The sequence below is a fragment of the Gavia stellata genome, chromosome 10, assembly GCF_030936135.1.
Source record: "Gavia stellata isolate bGavSte3 chromosome 10, bGavSte3.hap2, whole genome shotgun sequence".
NCBI lineage: Eukaryota > Metazoa > Chordata > Aves > Gaviiformes > Gaviidae > Gavia > Gavia stellata.
In genome coordinates, this window is record NC_082603.1 from 6,009,866 (window position 1) to 6,029,600 (window position 19,735).

The following is a 19,735-nucleotide window of genomic DNA, read 5'->3' on the forward strand; positions in this document are numbered from 1 at the left end:
TCTGCTGGTGGCAGGACAGCCCGTGTGCCCCCAGCGCGCACCCTTAATCCTCCGCTGTCAACGTGACAGTGAACTCTGCCCTTCCACGGTCGCCGGGCAGGCTGCTGGGAGGTGTAGTTTTCCTTCTCTCCTCCTCACCAAAGGCAGACGGCTTTTCCCCAGTGAACAGCAGTCCTTCTCGGGAGCATTCAAGAAACGGTAACTTCTTTTTTGGCTGTATTTCTGAAGCTCTGCGGTCGTGCAGAGTTTCCTTCAGGCAAACTGGATGACTGGCAGCTTCCTGCATTAAGTAACAGCGTTGCAGATTTAAACAACTAAATGACGGTGAGGAGGGAACTGTTTCGAGAGTTGATTTATGAAGATGAAAAGTGCCACAAGAAAAAGAACCTGAACACGTAGCCAGCAAACACCAGACTCTGGAAATGTTACACTGTGCAAGGGCAGGGAGGCTGGGGAACTGCGGGCTGTGAAATGGAGTGTCTTTAGCATCGTCCTGGAGGCAAAGGATGAGGAGCCCCCCCACCCGTGCTCCCCGTCCAGCGAGGTCCAGAGACTGCAATAGGGAGAAGGTCAGAGACAGTGTGTGTGGCTGCTCCTGGCCTCATTTGGGCAATGATTTTCCAAAAAATGATGATGTGCCCGCACAGGGGACAGGTACGGTCCAACCCCTTCCCTATTCCCCCCTGCCCAGAACCCGTTTCATGGGAAGTGGTGGCATGGAGCAGGGGCTGGCGAGGAAAAGGAATCAGCGCAAGGAGGAGAAGCGCAGAGACTGCAACCCCTCTCAAAGGCAGCTTGCAGCCTTTTCACTAACATCCCCAGAGGAGCCCAGCAACAAACAACTGAGACAAAGCACAGGGAAGGGCAACTGCAACGGTGCTGGTAAGGAGAAGGCGCTAAATGGCCGGGACTCCTCAGTTTGGAGAGCAGAAGGCTGAAGGGGGGGATTTGACTAACATGTTCACTAAATCCCCCAATACTAGGACTTGAGGCACTTGTAAAACAGGTAAGAGATTGGGTTCAAATGGGCAGGGAAAAATACTCCAACTTCTTTATGCTATGTGCAGAAAACCTTACTGGCACAGGGGCCACGGAGGCAGAGTGTCAGAAGGTTCAAAAAAGGGTGAGTCTCATTTGTGGACAACAAGTCCACAAACAGATAGTACAGGACCAGGCAGGGCTGTACCTGGCAATGGGAGATGCCATTTAGGCGAAGCGCATGAGCCCAGCCCCATCCCATGCTCTGTTCCCCTTATGCTCCCGCAGCACCCAGCACTGTCCCAAAGCAGAAAGAGGCTGCGTGTGCCCCTCCCTGTTTGTGCCTCCCCCCCCACAGGACTGACCACAGGGTGCCCTGCTCCCTCCCTGCCTCTCCCCAGGCCTCCACGAGCTGCCTCCTGCCCTATGGCCAACTCTGAGTCTGTCCCTTGACCGTATTGTAACCGCTCAGTTATGAGACACACGTGTATGTCACCCCACGCAAGCGATGAGCATCACGTGCGTATTACTAGTGATGCTGGTCCTATCAGGAAGGTGAGAAGGCGTGAGGTGTGCGTGGGCACAGCGTGTGTAGCGATGGCAGGATTGCACCTTCTCTCCAGCAGCGCAGAAAGGCAGCGGCTTCCTCCGTGACCCGCAGAGCCACCCTGCTGCCGGCGGTGGCCGGGAGGGGACAGAGTCCACCTCCCTGCCTGGCAGATTCAGCACATTCTTTTATTGTGGCCAACCTCTCAGCGGGTGCAGTAGAGGCTGTAAAACTGGGGAGAGTGTCAAAGCAGGAAGGAAGAAGTCTGAGTGGCTGATCTACGGAGGCTGAGATCTTCCCGAGGGCCCTGCTCTCGGCTGCCGTCCATCTCGCATCCCGGCCGAAGGCACGTTTGATGTGATCTGCTTCTAGCCAGAAGTAGGGAACAGCCAAGGTGGCCAAAGCGGACAGGAGCTGCAGGCGTCAAGGGCTTCATGAAAATCAAAGTATTTTACATCCCTCTGTCCCTACAACCAGCCAGTCCCTTCATCCCGAGAGGCAATGGGGAGTGGGCAGAGGGACCACCCTGCCCACAGAAGCACAAGTGTCATGAGACCGGTGGTGGAACTCCAGCTCAGCAAGCGAGAGGCGAGTGCGTGACCAAACTGGGGGGCAGCTGCAGTCTGCGCGGGCCGAGAACCCTGTTAGCAAAAGGCAGTCTGGCAGGAGAATTAACTGGTCGGTCTGGGACATGAAGTCATCCACCATCACAACACTGTTACAAAAAAGCATGCTGACGTTGTGTAACATTGCTTTCTTTCCTTCAGCGTTCACAAAGTCATGGGATATGAGCTGGGATGTAGAATTGTAACTTAACAAATCTGGTTTTTTTTAACTCAGGTTTGGTGGAGGATTTTATTTAAACAGGAATAACATTTTCTCTTGATCTGCAGAAGAATCAACAGTGACTAGGTGGATTATAAAGGACATGCTATGTAAATATTTACATAACGTAATCATTTAGTAACTTTCTTTGGAAACTTGCGAATAAAGCGAATAAACTTGCAGCTGTGGTTCTGCCCCGCCAGGAATCATGAGCCAGTCGCCGGCAGGTCTTTTTCTACTTGATTTGAACCGCATGGACGGGTCAGCTGTACTTTGAAACCTCCTGATGTGGTATTTGTTACATCCTCTTTTCTTTTTGCTTTAGAAAACCTTGCTCAACGCTTGTGTTCTACTTTTACATCTTAAAAGAATGGTAATATTTACTCTAGTGCTGGTACAGAAGGAGGTATGCATGATTTATCTCACAAGTATTCACTTGCTTCTAGATGAATCCGAAACATTTATGGTGTTCTGGCGTAGCATTAAAATTCTTTTTATTTTGAAATATACGTACAGACAAGACAGTTGCAGAAGCGAAGACTGAAGGGCACGTCCCTCACCCAGCCTTCTTGTGTGAGTGCACAGAACACGTACACACTCACCCTGTTTAAAACCCTGCAAAACAAGTAACATCACGAATGTGAGCATAGGTATGTGGGAGTGTTGTAGGTTAAGATGCTGCCATTACAGATGTCAGTATCACGTTCCTCAATCCTGCCTTTTTCAGTATGTAGAGATCCTTTAGAATTTGCAAAAGGGCCTACACGTGCTTAGCAACTTGTTTCCAAACTGGCCCTAACCTCTTCGCTGCCCTGGTGAGCACCTGTGCGACGGTCACAGAAAACGTCTGTCCACCGTCGCAAGGCGGGAAAGGCAGCCACAAACGGGTGTGCCACAGTTTCACACCCAACTCTCGGCACGCTACTACAGCAAACGGCAACCGCAGAGCGCGGGCGCTTTTCACCGGGCGCACCCAGCACTCCCCCGGGCCGCCGCGGGAGCCAACTGCGCGCAGGCGGCCTGCGGAGCGGAGCGGAGCCCCGACGCCGTCCCTGCGGCGGCCCCCGCTGGAGGCGGGGAGCTCCCCTCCCCCTCCCCGGCTCGGGGCTCGGCCCATCCGCCCGCTCTGGCACGCAGGAGGCCGCGCCCGGGACCTCGCGGAGGGTCACCCGAGGCGGGGGGGCCCCGCCGGCTGCCCGCGCCCCTGCCCGCCTCAGCCCCTCAGGTGGGGGGGAAGAGAAACGGCCGGGCGCGGCCGAAGCGTCTCGCCCTGCCCCGGGCGGCCGGGCCGCCTGCGTGAGCGCGGCAGCGGGCCGAGGCCCGCCCGGAGGCCTCGCCGGGCCCGGCCTCCCCTCAGGGGCCGCCCCCGCGGGGCCCCGCCGGGCTGGGGGAGGCCGCGGCCGAGGGGGCGGCTCGGCGCGCCGGGCGCTCCCTCATTTTTTTCACTGGAGGGCAGCCTCGGCGCAGCCGGGCCGCGGGACGGCCGCTCCCCGCCGCCCGGCCCTCCCTCGGCCTCCTCCCGCCGGGAGGCGGCGCGGCGGCGGCAAGCTCCGGCGGCGGCGGCCCCGCGGGGCGGCGGGCGGGGGGTGTGGAGGGGTGCGGGGTGGAGGGACTGGTGTGGCGGTGGGCGCGCGGGGCAGCGGCGCGCGGGCCATGGCGGGCCTGCCGCTGTACCACGTGACGCCGCGGCGGCCCCTGCGCGCGCGGGCGGCGTCGGGCGGCGACGCGGCGGAAGCGTCGGGCGCTGAGACCGCCCCGCGGCGGGGCCGGCGGGAAGTGAGGTTCGCGGAGCCGCCTCCGCCGCGGGAAGGTGGCAGCTTCAGTCCTGCGCGGCGCGGAGAGGCGGCGGCGGCAGCGGGCGGCCGGGGCCGGGGGCGACGGCGGCGGCGCCGCGGGGCGGCAGCGGACAGGATGGTGGGGGGGAGCGACGGGCAGGCTCCGCCGGACGCCACCGAGCTGAAGCGCAGGCGGAAGAGCCCCCGGTTGTCGGCGGCGCGGGCGGAGGAGGCCGAGGCGGAGGCCGCGGCCGAGCCTGGCCCCGGAGGGGCGCTGGAGGGTGAGCGGCGCGGGCAGCGCCCCGCGGTGGATCCCGCGGTTGAGGGCGCGGTGGGGCGGCGCGAAGTGGGGCGGGCGGGCGGGCCGGCCCTCTCCTTCCCCGCGGCCGGCGGCAGCCCGGAGGGGGGTTGAGACGAGCGCCCTGCCGGAGAGCCCCGCTGGAAACGCCGGGGTGTCCCAGTGCGTCTGAAAGGGGTGTTTGGTGCTCCTGGAAGGCTGTCAGGGCGGAGGCGGGTGGGCTGGAAGTGAGCTGCCCGGCCTTGCCGCGCCATTCATCGCTTTCTCGTTTCAGGAGACGAGTGTCACTTCGGGAACCCGGACTCCTTGACTCGACCCCCTATAAAAGCGAGTAGATCGGCAGGTAGGCTCTAACTCGGAGAGGTTACTGTGCGCTCCGCTTGCAAAGGTCCTGAAACGCACCAGACCTGAGGAAATGGAGTTTATTGGGGTTTAGCTCCTTCGCAGGTTTTACCGTGGTTCTGGCATACAGGTGAGGAAATCCCGCTGAGGGTGGTTGTTCCGTACATAAGAGATGAGGAGTGTTTCTCAGTCTTCCAGAAGGATCAGCGCATGTAGAGCACGCTGAAGCCCTTAGGTCATTGTTTTACCTAGGGCATCACTTGGAGTAGTATTATGTCACAGCATTAAAATGGGTAATAACCGACTTTACTAACACTGCTTGGTTTTTAAAAGGCTGAATTTAAATAAAGTATCTTGAGCTGCAAAAATAGATCGCTGTAGGACTCTGCTCCATACAGAGAGCAGCATTGCTTGTGAGGAAGACCATAGTTGGGGCTTGCCTGTCCTTCCCCCGAAGCACCAAGCGTACATTGTTACTGGGACACCGTTGTGTTAACTCTGTGTGGCATCTTCTTGTTTCTTTAGTTGATGAAAACTGTATCCTTCTCAAAACTTCAGAGAGATGCTAACTTTGTGTATTACGGGCATGTGGCTTTCATCTGTCATTCCATCAGAAAACTGCAAGCGAATTGTCTGTATTTCCTTCCCTTTTAGTCTGTTGGTCTATTTTGAGTTGGACTGTATACATTATTAGTATGTGGCAATCCTCACATGGATGAGTCGGGCTAGCCTAAGATTCTTCCCCATTCCCATTTGTATTCTTGTGACAGGGCTGTCACTGAGCTCTTGTTACAGTTGCAGTGCATGGCCCTAATTATGTGGCATGGCCCTTAAAAAGGGCTGCCAATATTATGCTTCAGCAGCAGAGTTTCCAGGAAGCAAGGAGAAATCTTACCTGGAAGGAGGAAGAGAGCGTTTATGAGGATTTCTTTGGGAAAGTACAAAGGTTTATCGGTGAAAACTGGGGGAAGCTGTTACTCCCAAATGATGGCTAAGAGGGTACTAACGTGCTTAGTATTTTAAATGTGGCTGGGCTGCTTTAGGAGGTACAGCTGAGTGTTTTTTTGTTAATGTAGACGTCTCTAAAGATGAGGGTGGAGGGAGAGGTGTCCTCCCCCCCGCCTCCCCGAGCTCTTAACAGTGGTATTTGTTTATAGTCACAACAGGCGTAAAAGTACGATGTTGAGAGACCCGAATGCTTTATACAGGAGCAATTTCCCCCCTCGCAGTCCTCCTTCCTGTAGCTATACAGTATTGTTTGTTTTTCTGCAGAGTTTAGGGCAGACCAGGGGGAATGCAGGGTCTGTGAGGCAGCAGGACAAGCAGCATGGATTTTTATAAGGACGTAATTGTCATGCTTCCCTGAGAGCAGAATGGAAGCAAAACCACAACTTGAGAAACTGGTTTCTGGCTTCTGCTTAGAGGTTTTAAATACAGATTAGGAAACTTGCTTCTAAAGCTAAAAAGCTTTAAGAGCCTATAAACCCTGCCTCAAATCAGGCATCTTCTAGATCAACAAGCTAAAGCAATCTCTGTTGAAGCTGTCTTAAAATATGCAAGTAGAGTGTATGACTGTACGAGTTAAAGGCAGGCGCTGGGTGTTTTTGGCACTTGAGTTTGTGCTGTCTGTAGTTGCTGTGGCACATTGCAGCAAACGTGTCGCAGGCTTATCTCTGTGTTGAAAAAGATTGAACCCGCAGGGATAGATACGTACCAGACTTAAAAGAACAAGTTCCACTATGTTAAAATAGTGGCTTTGTATTTTGGTTTATAAACCTGTGGTTTGTGAACTCGCAGATTTCTAATCCCTTTGATTAAACCGGCAGATCTTTTCCAACACAAACTATTCTGTGATGTGAAATGGGGATAGTAAGAAGATCGCTCTCTCTTGGCAGGTGAGCGTGCAGAAGGTGGCTGACTAGCAGATATAAGGCCGATTGGGAAATCCTCACTAGCAGCCTGGGAGGCAGGAATGATCCTTTGGACAGGAGGCTTAAGGCCTTGTAAGGGAAGAAAAGGCATGTCTGGACTGGAATTTATATTTATGTGTATATTTAGGAAAGTTAAACTTTATAAAGGGGAGTTGACTTTTTTCTGTAGGGGGTACCATGTGTGCTGTCTGCTTGCACATGTGTGCTTGTCTCTTCCTGGCTGTTGGCGATACGCGCTGTTACAGAAGGTGCTGATTCACAAGCTGTCTTCATGTGAGAAACGAGGTTGTATATGTTTACATCTTTCCTTTTTACAACAACTTCTAAGAATCTTTAAGAGACATAGAGTACTGATTGATGCAAAGAAGGGGAGAGGAATTAAAAAGTATGTACCATGTGAGTAGCAGTCCATCTCTTCGGAGTCATAGATCTTTCTGGTCTTGTGACTACGAGCCACTGCTGCTGGTGAGGTTTTCCTTGCAAAACCTCAGTACATAATGAAAGAGGGCTATGCTGTTTGGCATTCCTGAGGATCAAGTAATTTGGTGAGTATCTTCATTCTTAGGTTGGTGGGACATCAAACATTTAACAGGTTTTTAAGATTGTTTTGAAAATATAGTATCCTGCTCACTATGTGCACATACTTTGCTGTGACTTAATATCTTAGTTTAAAACTTACAGTTTTCTCCCTTGTTTGTGTTTTGGGTTTTTTTTTTTCTGCTTTGTATGCTTCACATACACTGATGTGCTAAAGCTACCAGAATATATTAGGAAAAGGCTATGTTTTCTTTTCTTGAAGTAAAATTAATAAACACTAGGTGGCAAGCTGTGTGTTGTCCTTGTTGGGTTAATGGTTGGACTTGATGATCTTATAGGTCTTTTCCAACCTTAATGATTCTGTGGTTCTGTGTGAAAGAGCTGTAGAAACACATTAAACCCCAGGAGAGCCCAGTAGTGTTAAAAAAATAAAAGGGCCTAGTGTGAATGTTACAGAGAAAAAGCTTTACTGATTGTATTCTTCCCTTTGCTGTTTCATCTGCTTATGCCCTTCAGCTTGATCGCTGTGTCATGGTCCCTGTTCCACAGCTGTACTACAGCTTTCATTCCATACCTGAACTTTTTTTCTCCCCCCTCCTTGAGTCTGGGCAACCATGCGGTTGCACTTTATCCTTTCAAACCTCTTCTCCTGGTGTTCTGCTTTTGACTGGCTTTCCAGCCCTGACCTTTGCTCTGTGACACAGCTTTGTTCTTTCTAGTTAGTAACATTAACTAAGTTGGGTTTCAGCGTCTGAATGGCTGTGTAATTTGGCAAACAATCTAAAGGTGTTGGGTTAGATTCTTCCCAGCTACCTGAGGGGGTTAAGTTAGGAGCATAGGTGCCTTAGCTTGCCATTATGGTTAGTGAGAAAGAGACCCAACTAAAGGATGGCTTGGACTACATAAAAAGGGGACTTAATGTTCTATATTTGCTTCTCTCTCTTTTCCGCTCTGCCTAATGCTACGGAAGGCAGCACAGTTATTGTTTGTAAGTTGTGTGCCTAAAGCTATGGGAAAAATTCTCTTTACTCCCATGCTTGTGTATTTACTAGGTTACACTGAATCCCCTTAGTGTAAGGCATTTCTTGGCTCTTAGCATTTGGTGTCTTGATGTCTGTTTGTTTTGGGGTTTTTTTAAGTGGTTTTAAGCCAAGGGCTCCTAAAAATAACAAAAATTAAAAAAAAAAAATGTGTGTGGTGGTGTAGACAGCTATATTTGTAGTGAACTCAGATTTACCGTAAGCTTTTCAAGTCTTAGTTGCTTTTGGTTACATTTTAAGAAAGTAACTCTTGGGAGATCGCGACTTGAAAATCAGTGATTTAGATCATGTATGTTCTGAAACTATGTCTTGGTCCTTCAGTTTTGTGATGTAACGAGCACAAATGATACTGCATCTATACTAATCCTGATTTATTTTTTGGTTTTTTTTTTCTTTTTTGCCTCCTGACAGGCAGTTCTTCAATTTACTTTCTTCAAGAGAACCCAATAAAGGAAAAAGCAAAGGCTTATGACAGTAACGAACCTGAGAAACCAGCAGGGCATCAACCAAATGTTTATACACCGTTAAGAGGTAAGAACACTAGTTTTATCAGTACCTTTTCCATGATGTAACAAATGATTGCTTAAAAAAAAAATATCTTTCAGGGTGTACTCCTGCCCATGAGTCAAACTAAAACTGATTGTAGTATGACAGCCATCTGCTTGGGGGTAAAACCTTAAAGTTCAAGAAAGCGCAGTTTTAAACTGATAAATACACAGCTGTCTGGTTTTGGAAAAGCAAAACAAAAAGATGAGTAATATCATACCTGTGTCAAAAATTGTTATGAGAATGGATCTTTAATTGCCTGAGGCAAAGCAAAACACAACTGTTCTTTTTTTAAAAAGATGAGTTACTTTTGACTTTAGCAGGGGGAAGCTGATGATACTAAGTGATTTCAAAGTGAGGGAGCACTTTTTCTGTTCATTGCTCGAGAGGTTTTTTTTCTTGACGTGTTACAGAAGCAATAGGGAAATACAATGAGGAAGAAAATACAGGATACTTTTTAGCCCAGCAGAAGGTAGTTATGTTATTACAGGTGGTTTGAATACATCTAAATAGATACGCTATGTAAGGGAGGTTTTTAGGAGAGCTAGTAACTGGTCAGAGAGTGAGGTAGTGGCTTGCATTCGTCCGGTCAGTAACAGTCCTAATTGCATGGTGTTTATGGGAGAGCACTGAAAGCAGTTGTGAGCACAGATTAACACAGACATGAACCAGGTAGCTGAGATGTGCACAAGAACACATCTGTGTCAGCCAGCTGTTCCCCAGGAGCACATGCAGGCGTTTTGCTCATGCAGCTAAAAACATGCCCATGTTGCTGGAGTCCCCCTGTTCTGACAGCAGTGTTGTTAAGGTGGTAGCTTTACATTGTTTATTTTTGGGTTTCCCTCCTGCTGAATAGTTTTGGTTTCAGAAGTGACAAATGTGGTACCCTCCATTAGCAATCAGTTAACGCTGCCGATTTCCTATCCTTTGCATTTTATCATTATTGCATTGTTACTTTTTTAAAGAAAAAATAGGAAGGATCATTTTGTGTCATATTGGGAAAAGCAGGGTGAAGGGCCAAATTAAGCCCTTTCTATTAGGTAATAGTAGTTTTCCCCATCTACAGAGGGGTCCCAGAGGCTGTCGTATGGCACAGGCTTGTTTGGCATCACAGCACATGCTCCTTCCCTAATAACCTTTGAAGATTTTGTAGAAAGAGCTAAAAGCATGTATGGCTTGTCTGTCTTATTCTGACCTCTGATGTGATAACCAAGTTCTTTCATTTGTGCTTTGGTTTCAGAAAGAAAGCCTGACTTCCTTGAGAAGAATCAAGAGCACCACTCAACTACATCACAGAGTAAGTTGACAAATAGATACCTAGTCTTTCCCTCTAATTAAGTGAAAAGTACTGAATTCTTTTCCTTTCCCCTGCTTCTGGCTTTTCTTGTGCCCTGGGACATTCTGTCTGGGAAGGTAGAAAGGGACCCAGGAGGCAGATCCAAATGGAAGCTGGAGAAGGCAGCGCATTCCAGAGCCCTTCTATGAGGTTATTCAACTTGCTGACCACAGAAAATGACCCACTTTTCCTTTTTTCTTTTTTTTTCTTTTTTGGCTGGGTTAGGAAACTGAGTTGACTCATGGGACAACCAGTAAGTGCAGAACATGTACTAGTGGCGTTGTGGGGGTGAGCTGAGGAAGGGAACTAAACCTTCACCTTTTGGTAGCAGTGAATGTTAGATTAGTTTGTACGCATCACCTTCCCTTCTAGCCTTTCCCTGAGTAATGGTGGCCTGCTGCGATTGAATTAGTTGTCTTATACTGCTGGAGACGAGCAGCATTTTTCTTTGCTGGCAAACTCCAGTCTGTTCATCTAATGTCTAATGTGTTTCATATTTTTATCTTTGGTTGTTTCTGTGGATTTGTTGGTTTGGATTTCTTTCCCCTCTTGGAAGAGTACTTGAAAGAAGAGGAAAAAAATGTTCAGAGTTCTTAGTAGCTTTCTGGTCTTAATGTTTGGGCGCTTGTTTCTATCCTGAACAGGTATAGATAAACAAGTCTTGTAAATCAGAATTCAATCTGGAGAACCTGGGGGGGGTTGTTTGGAGTTGTGTTTTCTTTTTTTTTTTTTTTTTTTAAAACCACAGTGCCTTGTGGAAGGGAAGCTCATGTTGTCGTAGCTGCACGTCTGTGAAACATCTTTGAAAAATGAATGCATGCAGGGAGTTCTTGCTAGTCTGGTACTTTTTCTTCCCTGTGCCAGAGATAATAGGTGCTGCAGGAGTGACCAGTTTTGCGTTGGGTGAAGAACTTTGGAAAGATCACTTGAAACTCTGAAAGCTCTAAGGCGTCTGCAGAAGTTACGCCTTTTGAGTTAAGCAAGACAAATAATTTGCTTGGCCTTCGTGCAAATTGTGTTGTAAATAAGGCAAGATTCTTAGGTGGGATAGGATCTGTTTTTAGGCTGTTTGTTGAAATACTTTTTTCCTTTGGTGTATGAATCGCAGCTGTCTCCTAAATATGAAACCTAGTCTCTGCAAACAGTGCTACATTGTAAAATATTACACAATTGAGGTGGTTTTGACCTGTTAACTATTAGAAGACTTATATAAGCTTAGCCAGTTACAAGCTCCACGTCTGTGCCCTGTTGGCGCGGGGGGTTGAAATTACAGAATAGCGTAGCTCATTAAGCCAGTTAAGCTCCGGCTTAAACCAGAGCTGCTTTTAGCACCTTCTGCGATTACATTCATACAGAAACAAGGTTATAGAATTTATTTTAGTGTTCTTGAAATAACTACTGCAGGGTGTGTTTGTTCAATTTATTCTCAATAGTGCCATTGACAGTATCCTGATTTGGTTATTAAAGAGCCTTCAGCTTTGAACCAGTTGCCGTAGTTCACAAGGAGCCAGAAATTCTCATGTCTTTTTAATTAACTGACTAAATGCAAAAAACATGCTGACCAATAATTGCACTGTATATATTCATACCAGTCTCTTGGGAAAGTTGTTCATAATGCTCTTTTGTGGATAATGTCTCTTGTACTTTGCTGTCTGAGCCCATTTAAATAAATAGACCAAAAGTATATTTTGAAGTTGAAAGCTTGTGTTTTACTTTAAAAGCACAATTCATCCCAAGAAACTGACTGCTGATGAAACAGGCCTCTGACCCAAGCTAGATGGAGAGGGGATATGAGACTATGCCTTTAACGTATTGCTTTGCTTTTGCTACTTATAGCTTGCATTATGTTGTTTTTCTAGTATGTGTGTTAACGGAGCTTCCATTTTTCTGGCCCTCAAATTCCTGAGCAGGATCAGGAAACTTAATTGGGACATGGGATTCTTGTGCAGAAAATAACGGGTCATTAAATCTGTCGTTTTGTCGTCTTGTACTTAAAATGCCTCTGGTTTTATTCGCATAACTTTCAAGAGTTAAAAATCTTTGGGAGTGATTTGTGATAGGTTGGGGACTTGTGCTTTTTATGCAAGATTGTCAAGATGGCTTAAGAACCGGCATTTGGCCAAGAGCGTAGCTGGAGAGTTGGTCTGCCAGTTGAATGGGACTTCTCAGGCTAGTAATAGTGGTGAATGTGTCACTCTCCTTGTTCAAGACTAGGCTTGCTTGAGCACAGGAGGGCGAAGGATGCAGAAAAGAACAGAAAGCCCCATACTTGATACAGAGCTACCTGGGATCAGGTCACAGCCTTGTCTTTGCTCCCGCTTAGCAGGACTGCGTTCACTTCAACATGGTGTTATGCAAGGCTGCTTTGATAACCTTCCCGTAAGCTTTCTAAAAGTTTTTATGTAAAAGCATAACTAAGAACAGCTTTTCTATGAAAATACTGCAGTTTGGTGATTTCAACTCCCTGCCAAATTCCCTGCTGGAAGATTGATTCTAATTGTTGTCTTAGTATTTTTCTCATGTTCCTTTCTTAATCTCTTAACAGGCAGAAGTAAATTTCGAGATCAGCCCAGTATAGGGAAGCAGTCGCAGCCTTTGGCCAAAAGTAAGACTTCTGCTTTCACTTCTATTTCGTGTGTGTGTTACATTTAACCATTTTCATGCCTGTCCAAGTATTAATTTTCCTGGTACGTGGTGTTAAACTGAGGCTCCTTGCCAGAACAGATGACTTGCTTGCTAGGGCATGTGTTTTCAGCACAAAGGAAGGAAGGGTCTTGTATAATAGGTAATATTTCCACCCAAATTTAAGGTCTTCCATCTGGAGTGTTTACAAGATTTGCTACAAGATTAAAACTGAGGCAGGCCTAGTGGTGTTCTTATGTAACAGCTGTTGGTTGCTGTTCTGATAAAAGTTAGCATATGAAAAGGTAGCATAAAGTATACAGTTTTCAGGGAGGTTGGTACATTTTGTCACTAACTTTACTGGGAACGGAATAGAGTCTTATGCTTAGAGTAGGTCAAACAAGTGTTAATTTAACTGTTCAAATACAAAACCAAATCAAAATATCTGATATTCCATACGCTTCCTGTGAGCTGTTTGCTGTGTGTACTCCTTGTGAAGCTGACTGATCCGAAGACCACAAACGTTTTCTGATAGTGTTGATCACCAGTGTTTGAGATGCAAATACTGCTGCAGAAACTGTTTTTATCCTTATGGGGATAGGGAGGAGAAATAACGCCACAGAAACCATTCTGTTGATGCCAGGTTTTGTATAGGGCTTTTTCTGCAGACTCTTAATGTAGGAAAAAGCTTGACCTTTTTCAGACCCGTTTTAAGCTCTTAGTTTGGATTTGATTAAATAGAATGGCACATTGATAAACTTCCAGAAGATCTCCTTTTTCAGAAGAATGTCCAATTTCTTAATCAGTCTGGAAATGTGGAAAAATATCCTTTTTTTAATGCGGTCAGTTCACTAAGTTGCTAAAGAAGTTCAAAGTTTTGTTTTGTTTTGTTTTTTTTAACTAGAATATCTTCTTTATGGTCTTCAACTACTGTACCAGTATCTTGAGAGTGGGATGAGTTCATTGAATTCTACTGTTCCCTCTTAGTTTCCTCTCACTTGTTGACTTCTCATTCCTTTTAAAACATTGTTTTCTTCCTATTTGCTCCTCCTTTCTATAGATGATGATGCATCGCAGAGTGGATTTCACAAGAGCTGGACTTTGTTACTGGTCCTGTTAATTAGTGTCCCATTGTTTTATGTCCTGTGGAGTGGAATGCCAAATCTTCTAGATGCAAGCTTGTCAAGTAGAGATACTCAAATTCTGCAAGCGTTTCGGGCCCAGATGAAGAAACTAAAAAATACTTACCAAAGTCAGGACCCCAATCTGTGGAGAAGAACCCATGTGTTCCTTGAGAAACATCTTAATGCTTCCCATCTGCATTTGGAGCCGGCCATCTTACTGTTCACGGCTGGCCAAGAAGCTGAGAAAGCACTGAGGTGCCTAAGTAACGAGATTGCCGATGCTTTTGCCTTCTCCCAGAATGCTACTACAATCAAAATTAATGGGGCAGACAAAGCCATATTGGATAGTGACACTGTCAAGCTGGAGGTAGATAATGAGCTCAGCTCTGGGTTCAGAGAGGGCAAGAAGGTAGCAGTTGTGCATCGATTTGAGTTACTGCCTGCAGGCTCCACCTTAATCTTTTACAAGTACTGTGACCATGAAAATGCAGCATTTAAGGATGTGGCTCTTCTGCTGACAGTTCTCCTGGATGAGCAGTCGCTGAGAAAGAGCCTCACCTTGCAAGAAGTTGAGGAGAAAGTCCGGGATTTCCTCTGGGCAAAGTTTACCAGTTCAGATGTTCCTAGTTCTTACAATAGCATGGACACAGATAAGCTGAGTGGACTGTGGAGCCGTATATCTCATCTTGTGTTGCCTGTTTGGCCTGAAAAGGGCCTCCCTGTGGAGGGATGCACATAAAAGTCATTGGAGAGGACTCGAGAAAGGAGGAAGACAGAAAAATGTATGTTGCAATGGCTGAACAGGGAAGAACTTACTGCGGCTGCTGAGCTCAGGCAGCATACAGTCCTTTCTGTGCAGAGAAATTCCACCAACTGGTAGGGTTGTTCCTGCTAAAGAACTGTGACTTCTCTAAATCAACTGCAGAATGTAAGCAAGGAACTTGCTGGTTGTGGGTAAGTTGTGTTCAGTGACTTACTCAGGCTTGGTGTCCTGGAGCTAGAAGTAAGTGTCCACTAGTGCAGAACCACTCATCTGCTTCTGAAGTGGTCTTGGTGCGCTATTGGCTTTGCTATGAGGATCCTTTTCTGGTGGTACATAAAGGTGGTATCACGTTTGACGAGGTAGCAGGATGCAAAAACATCACCTTCATCTGCCACAATTGCTTACTTTTCTTCTAACATAAGAAAAAGCATAAACATAAGAAAAACCATAAACTGAAAATGATGATAAAGTGATGTGAGTCTAAGCACAAGCTTTTTCTTGATCCATCTGATCACAACATAGATGTCAGCTGTCTCTGGCGACTTCTAGAAATGGCAAAATTGCTTGAAAGATTTGTGACTTGCAGAGAGCCTTTCAGCAAGCATTTCTTCCTTAAATGAGCCTGCCCCAAACAGTTCTGGAGAGTGAGAAAAGCTGAGGTACAAAGGATTGCTTAACTGATGTCAGTTAAATAATCCCTCAGCACCTCTTTGCCTCGCTGCTTCCAGAAATTTTCTGCTCTTTGTCAAAGTTCTGCAAGTCTTAAAATTTGGGGGGAAATGATAAAATGTCAGCCGTGTGTGTACTATCTCCTTTCCAAACAAAAGTTTAGGAAGGCATAGGTTATTTCTCATTTTAATAAGATAATTATTTTTGCATCAAGAGAATTTATTTATTTGTGGTACTTGGTATCCTAGAAAAATAACCTTTTTTCGTGTGTTCGCATATAACCTGCTGCTTGCTGTATAAGCTTCTAGTGAAGAACAGATTTGCAATGCATGTTTTTAAAATACATTTTTTAGCGTGCCTCATGCTGTGAATCCCTCGCACCAGACTAAAAAAATGTACTTGTTTCTATTGTAAGTATTCTGTGTAAAAAAATAAAAGAATTGCAGCACTTCCATTTCATTGCTGTTAGTTACTGTATGCTCTTGAACTATTGGTCCATGTGCATTTGGTTTTACTGAGTGTGAAGGAACATGTGAAGACTGCTCTCAAATTAATAGGACATTTTCTTGTAACAGCTGTGAGATTAGTGGCTCTTGGACCCTTCCTTTATTCGCAAGCCCCTTGAGCTGTCCTGTTGCAAAAAGTTCTTCTTAACCAGGAAAATCTCTTGAGGTGCTGGAGCTTCTGGCTTCTTTGTGCAAGCAAAGGTTTGGGGTGTTAAGTTGAATGGACCAAAATCACCTTAAGCATACAAAAGAACACGGTTTGAGAGAGACAGAGCTGTGGCTACTTAAACCAGAGGTGGATTTGTTCTAACCACTGAGAGCCAGCAATGGATAGTGCTTTTAATTTTGATCGGAAGAAATATAAACAGTAAAGAGACATGGAAGTGCTGCTGTTCTGGATGTTTAAGAATAGCTCAGGAAGGAAAAGATGGCATTTACATTTTGGACATTTCACTGGACAAATGTTTTTTAAAAAAACAACTGTGACTTATTTCTGAGTGTGTCCTGATAGCCTATCTGTTTGTATATTATGTAAACTATTTTAGCAATCATTAAAAATAAATTTACTTGTTTATTTTATAAGCTGTTTTAAGATTGGCCCATTGAATTTTAAGTGGTCAGACTTTTTTTTTTACATGTTTAAGATTGTTCCTTTTACCTTTGGCCAAATACAGATGCCTAAAATCCAACCTTTTGCAAAATTTAGAACTTCTAAGAAGCTTGAGTGGGGTGGTAGATACTGGGATGCAGATGCATGTACTTGATAATACCAGGGCTTTTCTCTAACGGGGCACAGTTCAGGAAGTTGTAATAGCTCTGAATTGTCTTTTACTTGGTGTTCTTGTACTATTCCTCAGTTCTGATTTCAGCTGGAACTAATGAGAAGATAGGGTTCACTTGTTTCATTAGTCCAATTCAAGAGTCAGCAGCTGACAAAAGGGATGACTTCATTCTTGTTCCACTCCTAGCTGTATGTTCCTGTACCTCTGCTGTGGCAAACTAGTGTGCTGTGAACTAACTGGAGGGACGGTCTTACTAAAAACTAGCTTAGAAAAAAAAGGATGTAATTAGCAGAATTGGCAACCCCCCAAAAAAAGAGTAAGTTATGACATGAAGGCAGGAGATTCCATGCTCTTACACAAATAAAACATACGTAATTCAGGTTATTTTCTGTTTCTAAAACTGCCCCCTCCTCCCCCCGATTATGGGGTATTAAAGAGCTATATTCCCATTTCAAGACAAAATAGGAAGGTGCCTGGAAACTAAAGACTTAATGTTCTACTTAACGTTGTGCCAGACAAAGGAGAATCACTTTTTTTTTTTGTTAACTGTAGGGAAGGTGAGGTGTATATGGTGTGCTGCTTAGTCTGGAAAAATAAATCAAAAGCAAGATTGTGTACACAGTAGCCCCTTCAGGAGGAGAGGGAAGGCTTGGGATCAGAAGACTGTTCCTGCTGTTGAAGAAGTAGGTGTTTTTTGTAGCTGTTTGTGGCTTTGTCCTTAAAAGGCTCTCACTAAATATCTACAGGTACTTAATGCTGATCTCAGTAAGTAACTCCTCCTCAGCCAGAGGTGAAGAGTAATGTCTGTCTGTGTTGCTCACAGGCAGCTGATTGCTATCCTCCTTGTATAATTATTTCATTGCCTGCAGCAAACATAGCCATTTTGTGTTTTCCCAACTGTAAAATACTTTGGCTGCTTCTAGAGAAATCTCACTTCTGAAGTTGAACTGTCCCTAACTGTCAGCAGCTCAGCAAATTAAATAGTCTGTGATGGCAAAAATGTGCTTATATAGAGCAAAGACACCAATTCTGGCCTTGGGACTGAGAAGGGGATGTTTCTTGTTCTGCAGGCTTAAAGCATACAAACCTTGGGCAGAACACAATCTTTGGGCAGCTGAACCAGCTACACACCAATCTGCAGAGAAAATTTCCAGCACTCGGCAAATTGGACTGGAAAACACAGTCAAACTGCTCCTTGGGTTGCGAGCAGACGGACGCCCACGGCTGGCTACAGCCCCCTTGTAGGTAGCCAGCCCAGGTGGAAGGCGGGAGTGCGGCCCCTCTTCTGCTATTCCCACCGTCACCTCTGAGCACCTGGAGGATGGCAGTACCCGTGCCCATCTGTTGTTACCTTGTCTCTCACACCCTGCTCTGAGTCACTGAGCAGTGCAGTTTTTAGCATGCTAAGCAGGTTTGTTAAAGGACTAATTTTTTTCCCCCATTTTTTCACACCAGCAAAAGCATTTGCTCATTTTCCACAAGTTGAAAAAAGTCATGGTTTTCATACACTTTTTTAAAAAAATATTTGAACTAATAATCAATTCAGCTCAAACTGAGTGCAAAAGGCAAGGTGAGTTCCATGTTAAGGTAGGCATAAAAGTTTTTGCTGTACAGAATGCAGCTGTGTGCACCATCTGCAGTGCAATCGCCAGCATGCTGTATTTAGGAACAAAGAATCTGGTTTTGGAGGTGTGTGATGATATATGAACAACTTGCCAGATTCTGTGCTAAGACCCTGTAGCACAGCTGGAAAGCTATGAGAACAAATTTGAAGTGATCCCTTTATTTTACAAGCCCAAATGACGCAGAGAGCAATTTTTCATGCATTGTTTCTGCTGTAAGACAAACTGCAAAATTGTAGGAGTATGGAGAAGGTGGTGTGGGGGGGTTCCTGTAGTCTTCACAGCTGTCCTGTGTCCTGTTTTATTGTCAGCTCCTTGACAGTTGGATTTATAATTGAATGCCTGGACAACCTCATTCCATGTCCAACAGGTGGAAGCACCCTTCCCCAAATTCCTCCATGGCTCATGGGAGCCACGTCAGTCAAGGAAAGGGAGGAGGGAGTCTGGGGGGGCTCGAGCCGATCTTGTGGCTGCAATAGCCAGCTGCCCCTTTCTAATTTTAGAAGGGGTGTGCAAGAGTAGTATGGAGTGGAAAACTTTCCAAACCTCTCTCTTAAAGCTGCAATAACCAAGTTGGTGTAAGATGAGATTGTGGCTCTTTACTTTTAACTTTTTATCTGTCTCCACCACTTTCAGTGCTTGGGCAGTGCTTGCTGCGGTTATCTCCGTTGCTTCGCAGTTCATCAAACTGGAGTGTGTTCAGTTCTTCCCTTTCTCTCAGCTGTGGCAGTTTGCAGGTAAACGGTTTCTTTTTTTCTAATCTTGGAGAATTTCACAAGATGACTGCATTTTCCCTAAGAATGTCTTTCTCTTTCTCTTCTCTTTTTGTGTGATGTTTGCCTGTCAGAGCTTTCCACTCATTGGTAGGGAATCTTTGAAAAAGTAATCTAAAGTTTTACAGTTGAGTTCCACTGACAGATACAGAAAATAAACAGAAGCCATACAGAAGCAAAACCAGTAGACAAACATTGCCTTTTAATTTCATTTGACTGACTGAAAACAAATGATATTCATGTTTGAGAAAATCCTAATGTGATACCTTGTTTGCCTGAAGATGAAAAGGAGGAGCATGAAACTGGATTAACTGCTTCCAAGCAGAAAAGAGAAACTATGTTTAAAAGCGTAATTAAAGAGGTAGTGCATTACAAAAGTGCTGAATAATTTAAATAGGCTGCCAATCCGGCAATATTAAGTAGTAAATTTAAGCAAACACTCGGTGATGACAGGGAATGTAATAATTTAATTTGCCCTGGTCTGTGATCAGGGATCCCATACACTGTAGTAATATTGTTTTCATTGACTGAAATTATCATTATTGCTTACAGTCTTTGCATTTGGGAGGAGCAGGTTTGCTCTTTGAGGACTCGGGAGGGAATTAGGTGCTACTTACCACTTTTTCCCCATTGGAGCTGTGCTCGTCTTTCAGTGTTCACATATTTTTTTCCCTCATCTGGCAAAACAATCTTTTTCGAAGGTTTAACCACTGACATTT

General features: G+C 45.6%; 1 protein-coding gene across 1 annotated transcript; it reads left to right on the forward strand.

Moving 5' to 3' along the window:
- Positions 1–4,261: 4,261 nt before the first annotated feature.
- Positions 4,262–16,351, forward strand: LOC104262747 (torsin-1A-interacting protein 1). The gene is made up of 6 exons (XM_059822138.1): positions 4,262–4,406; positions 4,698–4,766; positions 8,685–8,804; positions 10,060–10,116; positions 12,701–12,760; positions 13,838–16,351. The coding sequence occupies exons 1-6, from the start codon at positions 4,262–4,264 to the stop codon at positions 14,638–14,640; spliced, it is 1,254 nt and encodes a 417-aa protein (XP_059678121.1). The 3' UTR covers positions 14,641–16,351.
- The last annotated feature ends 3,384 nt before the right edge of the window (positions 16,352–19,735 follow it).

What these genes read in the sequence shown, in the direction of transcription:
- LOC104262747 (XM_059822138.1), top strand. Translation starts at nt 4,262, where the DNA reads ATGGTGGGGGGGAGCGACGGGCAGGCTCCGCCGGACGCCACCGAGCTG. An exon ending in CCCCGGAGGGGCGCTGGAGG is followed by an intron (nt 4,407 to 4,697) that starts GTGAGCGGCGCG and finishes TTCTCGTTTCAG; the next exon opens with GAGACGAGTGTCACTTCGGG. An exon ending in GTCGCAGCCTTTGGCCAAAA is followed by an intron (nt 12,761 to 13,837) that starts GTAAGACTTCTG and finishes TCCTTTCTATAG; the next exon opens with ATGATGATGCATCGCAGAGT.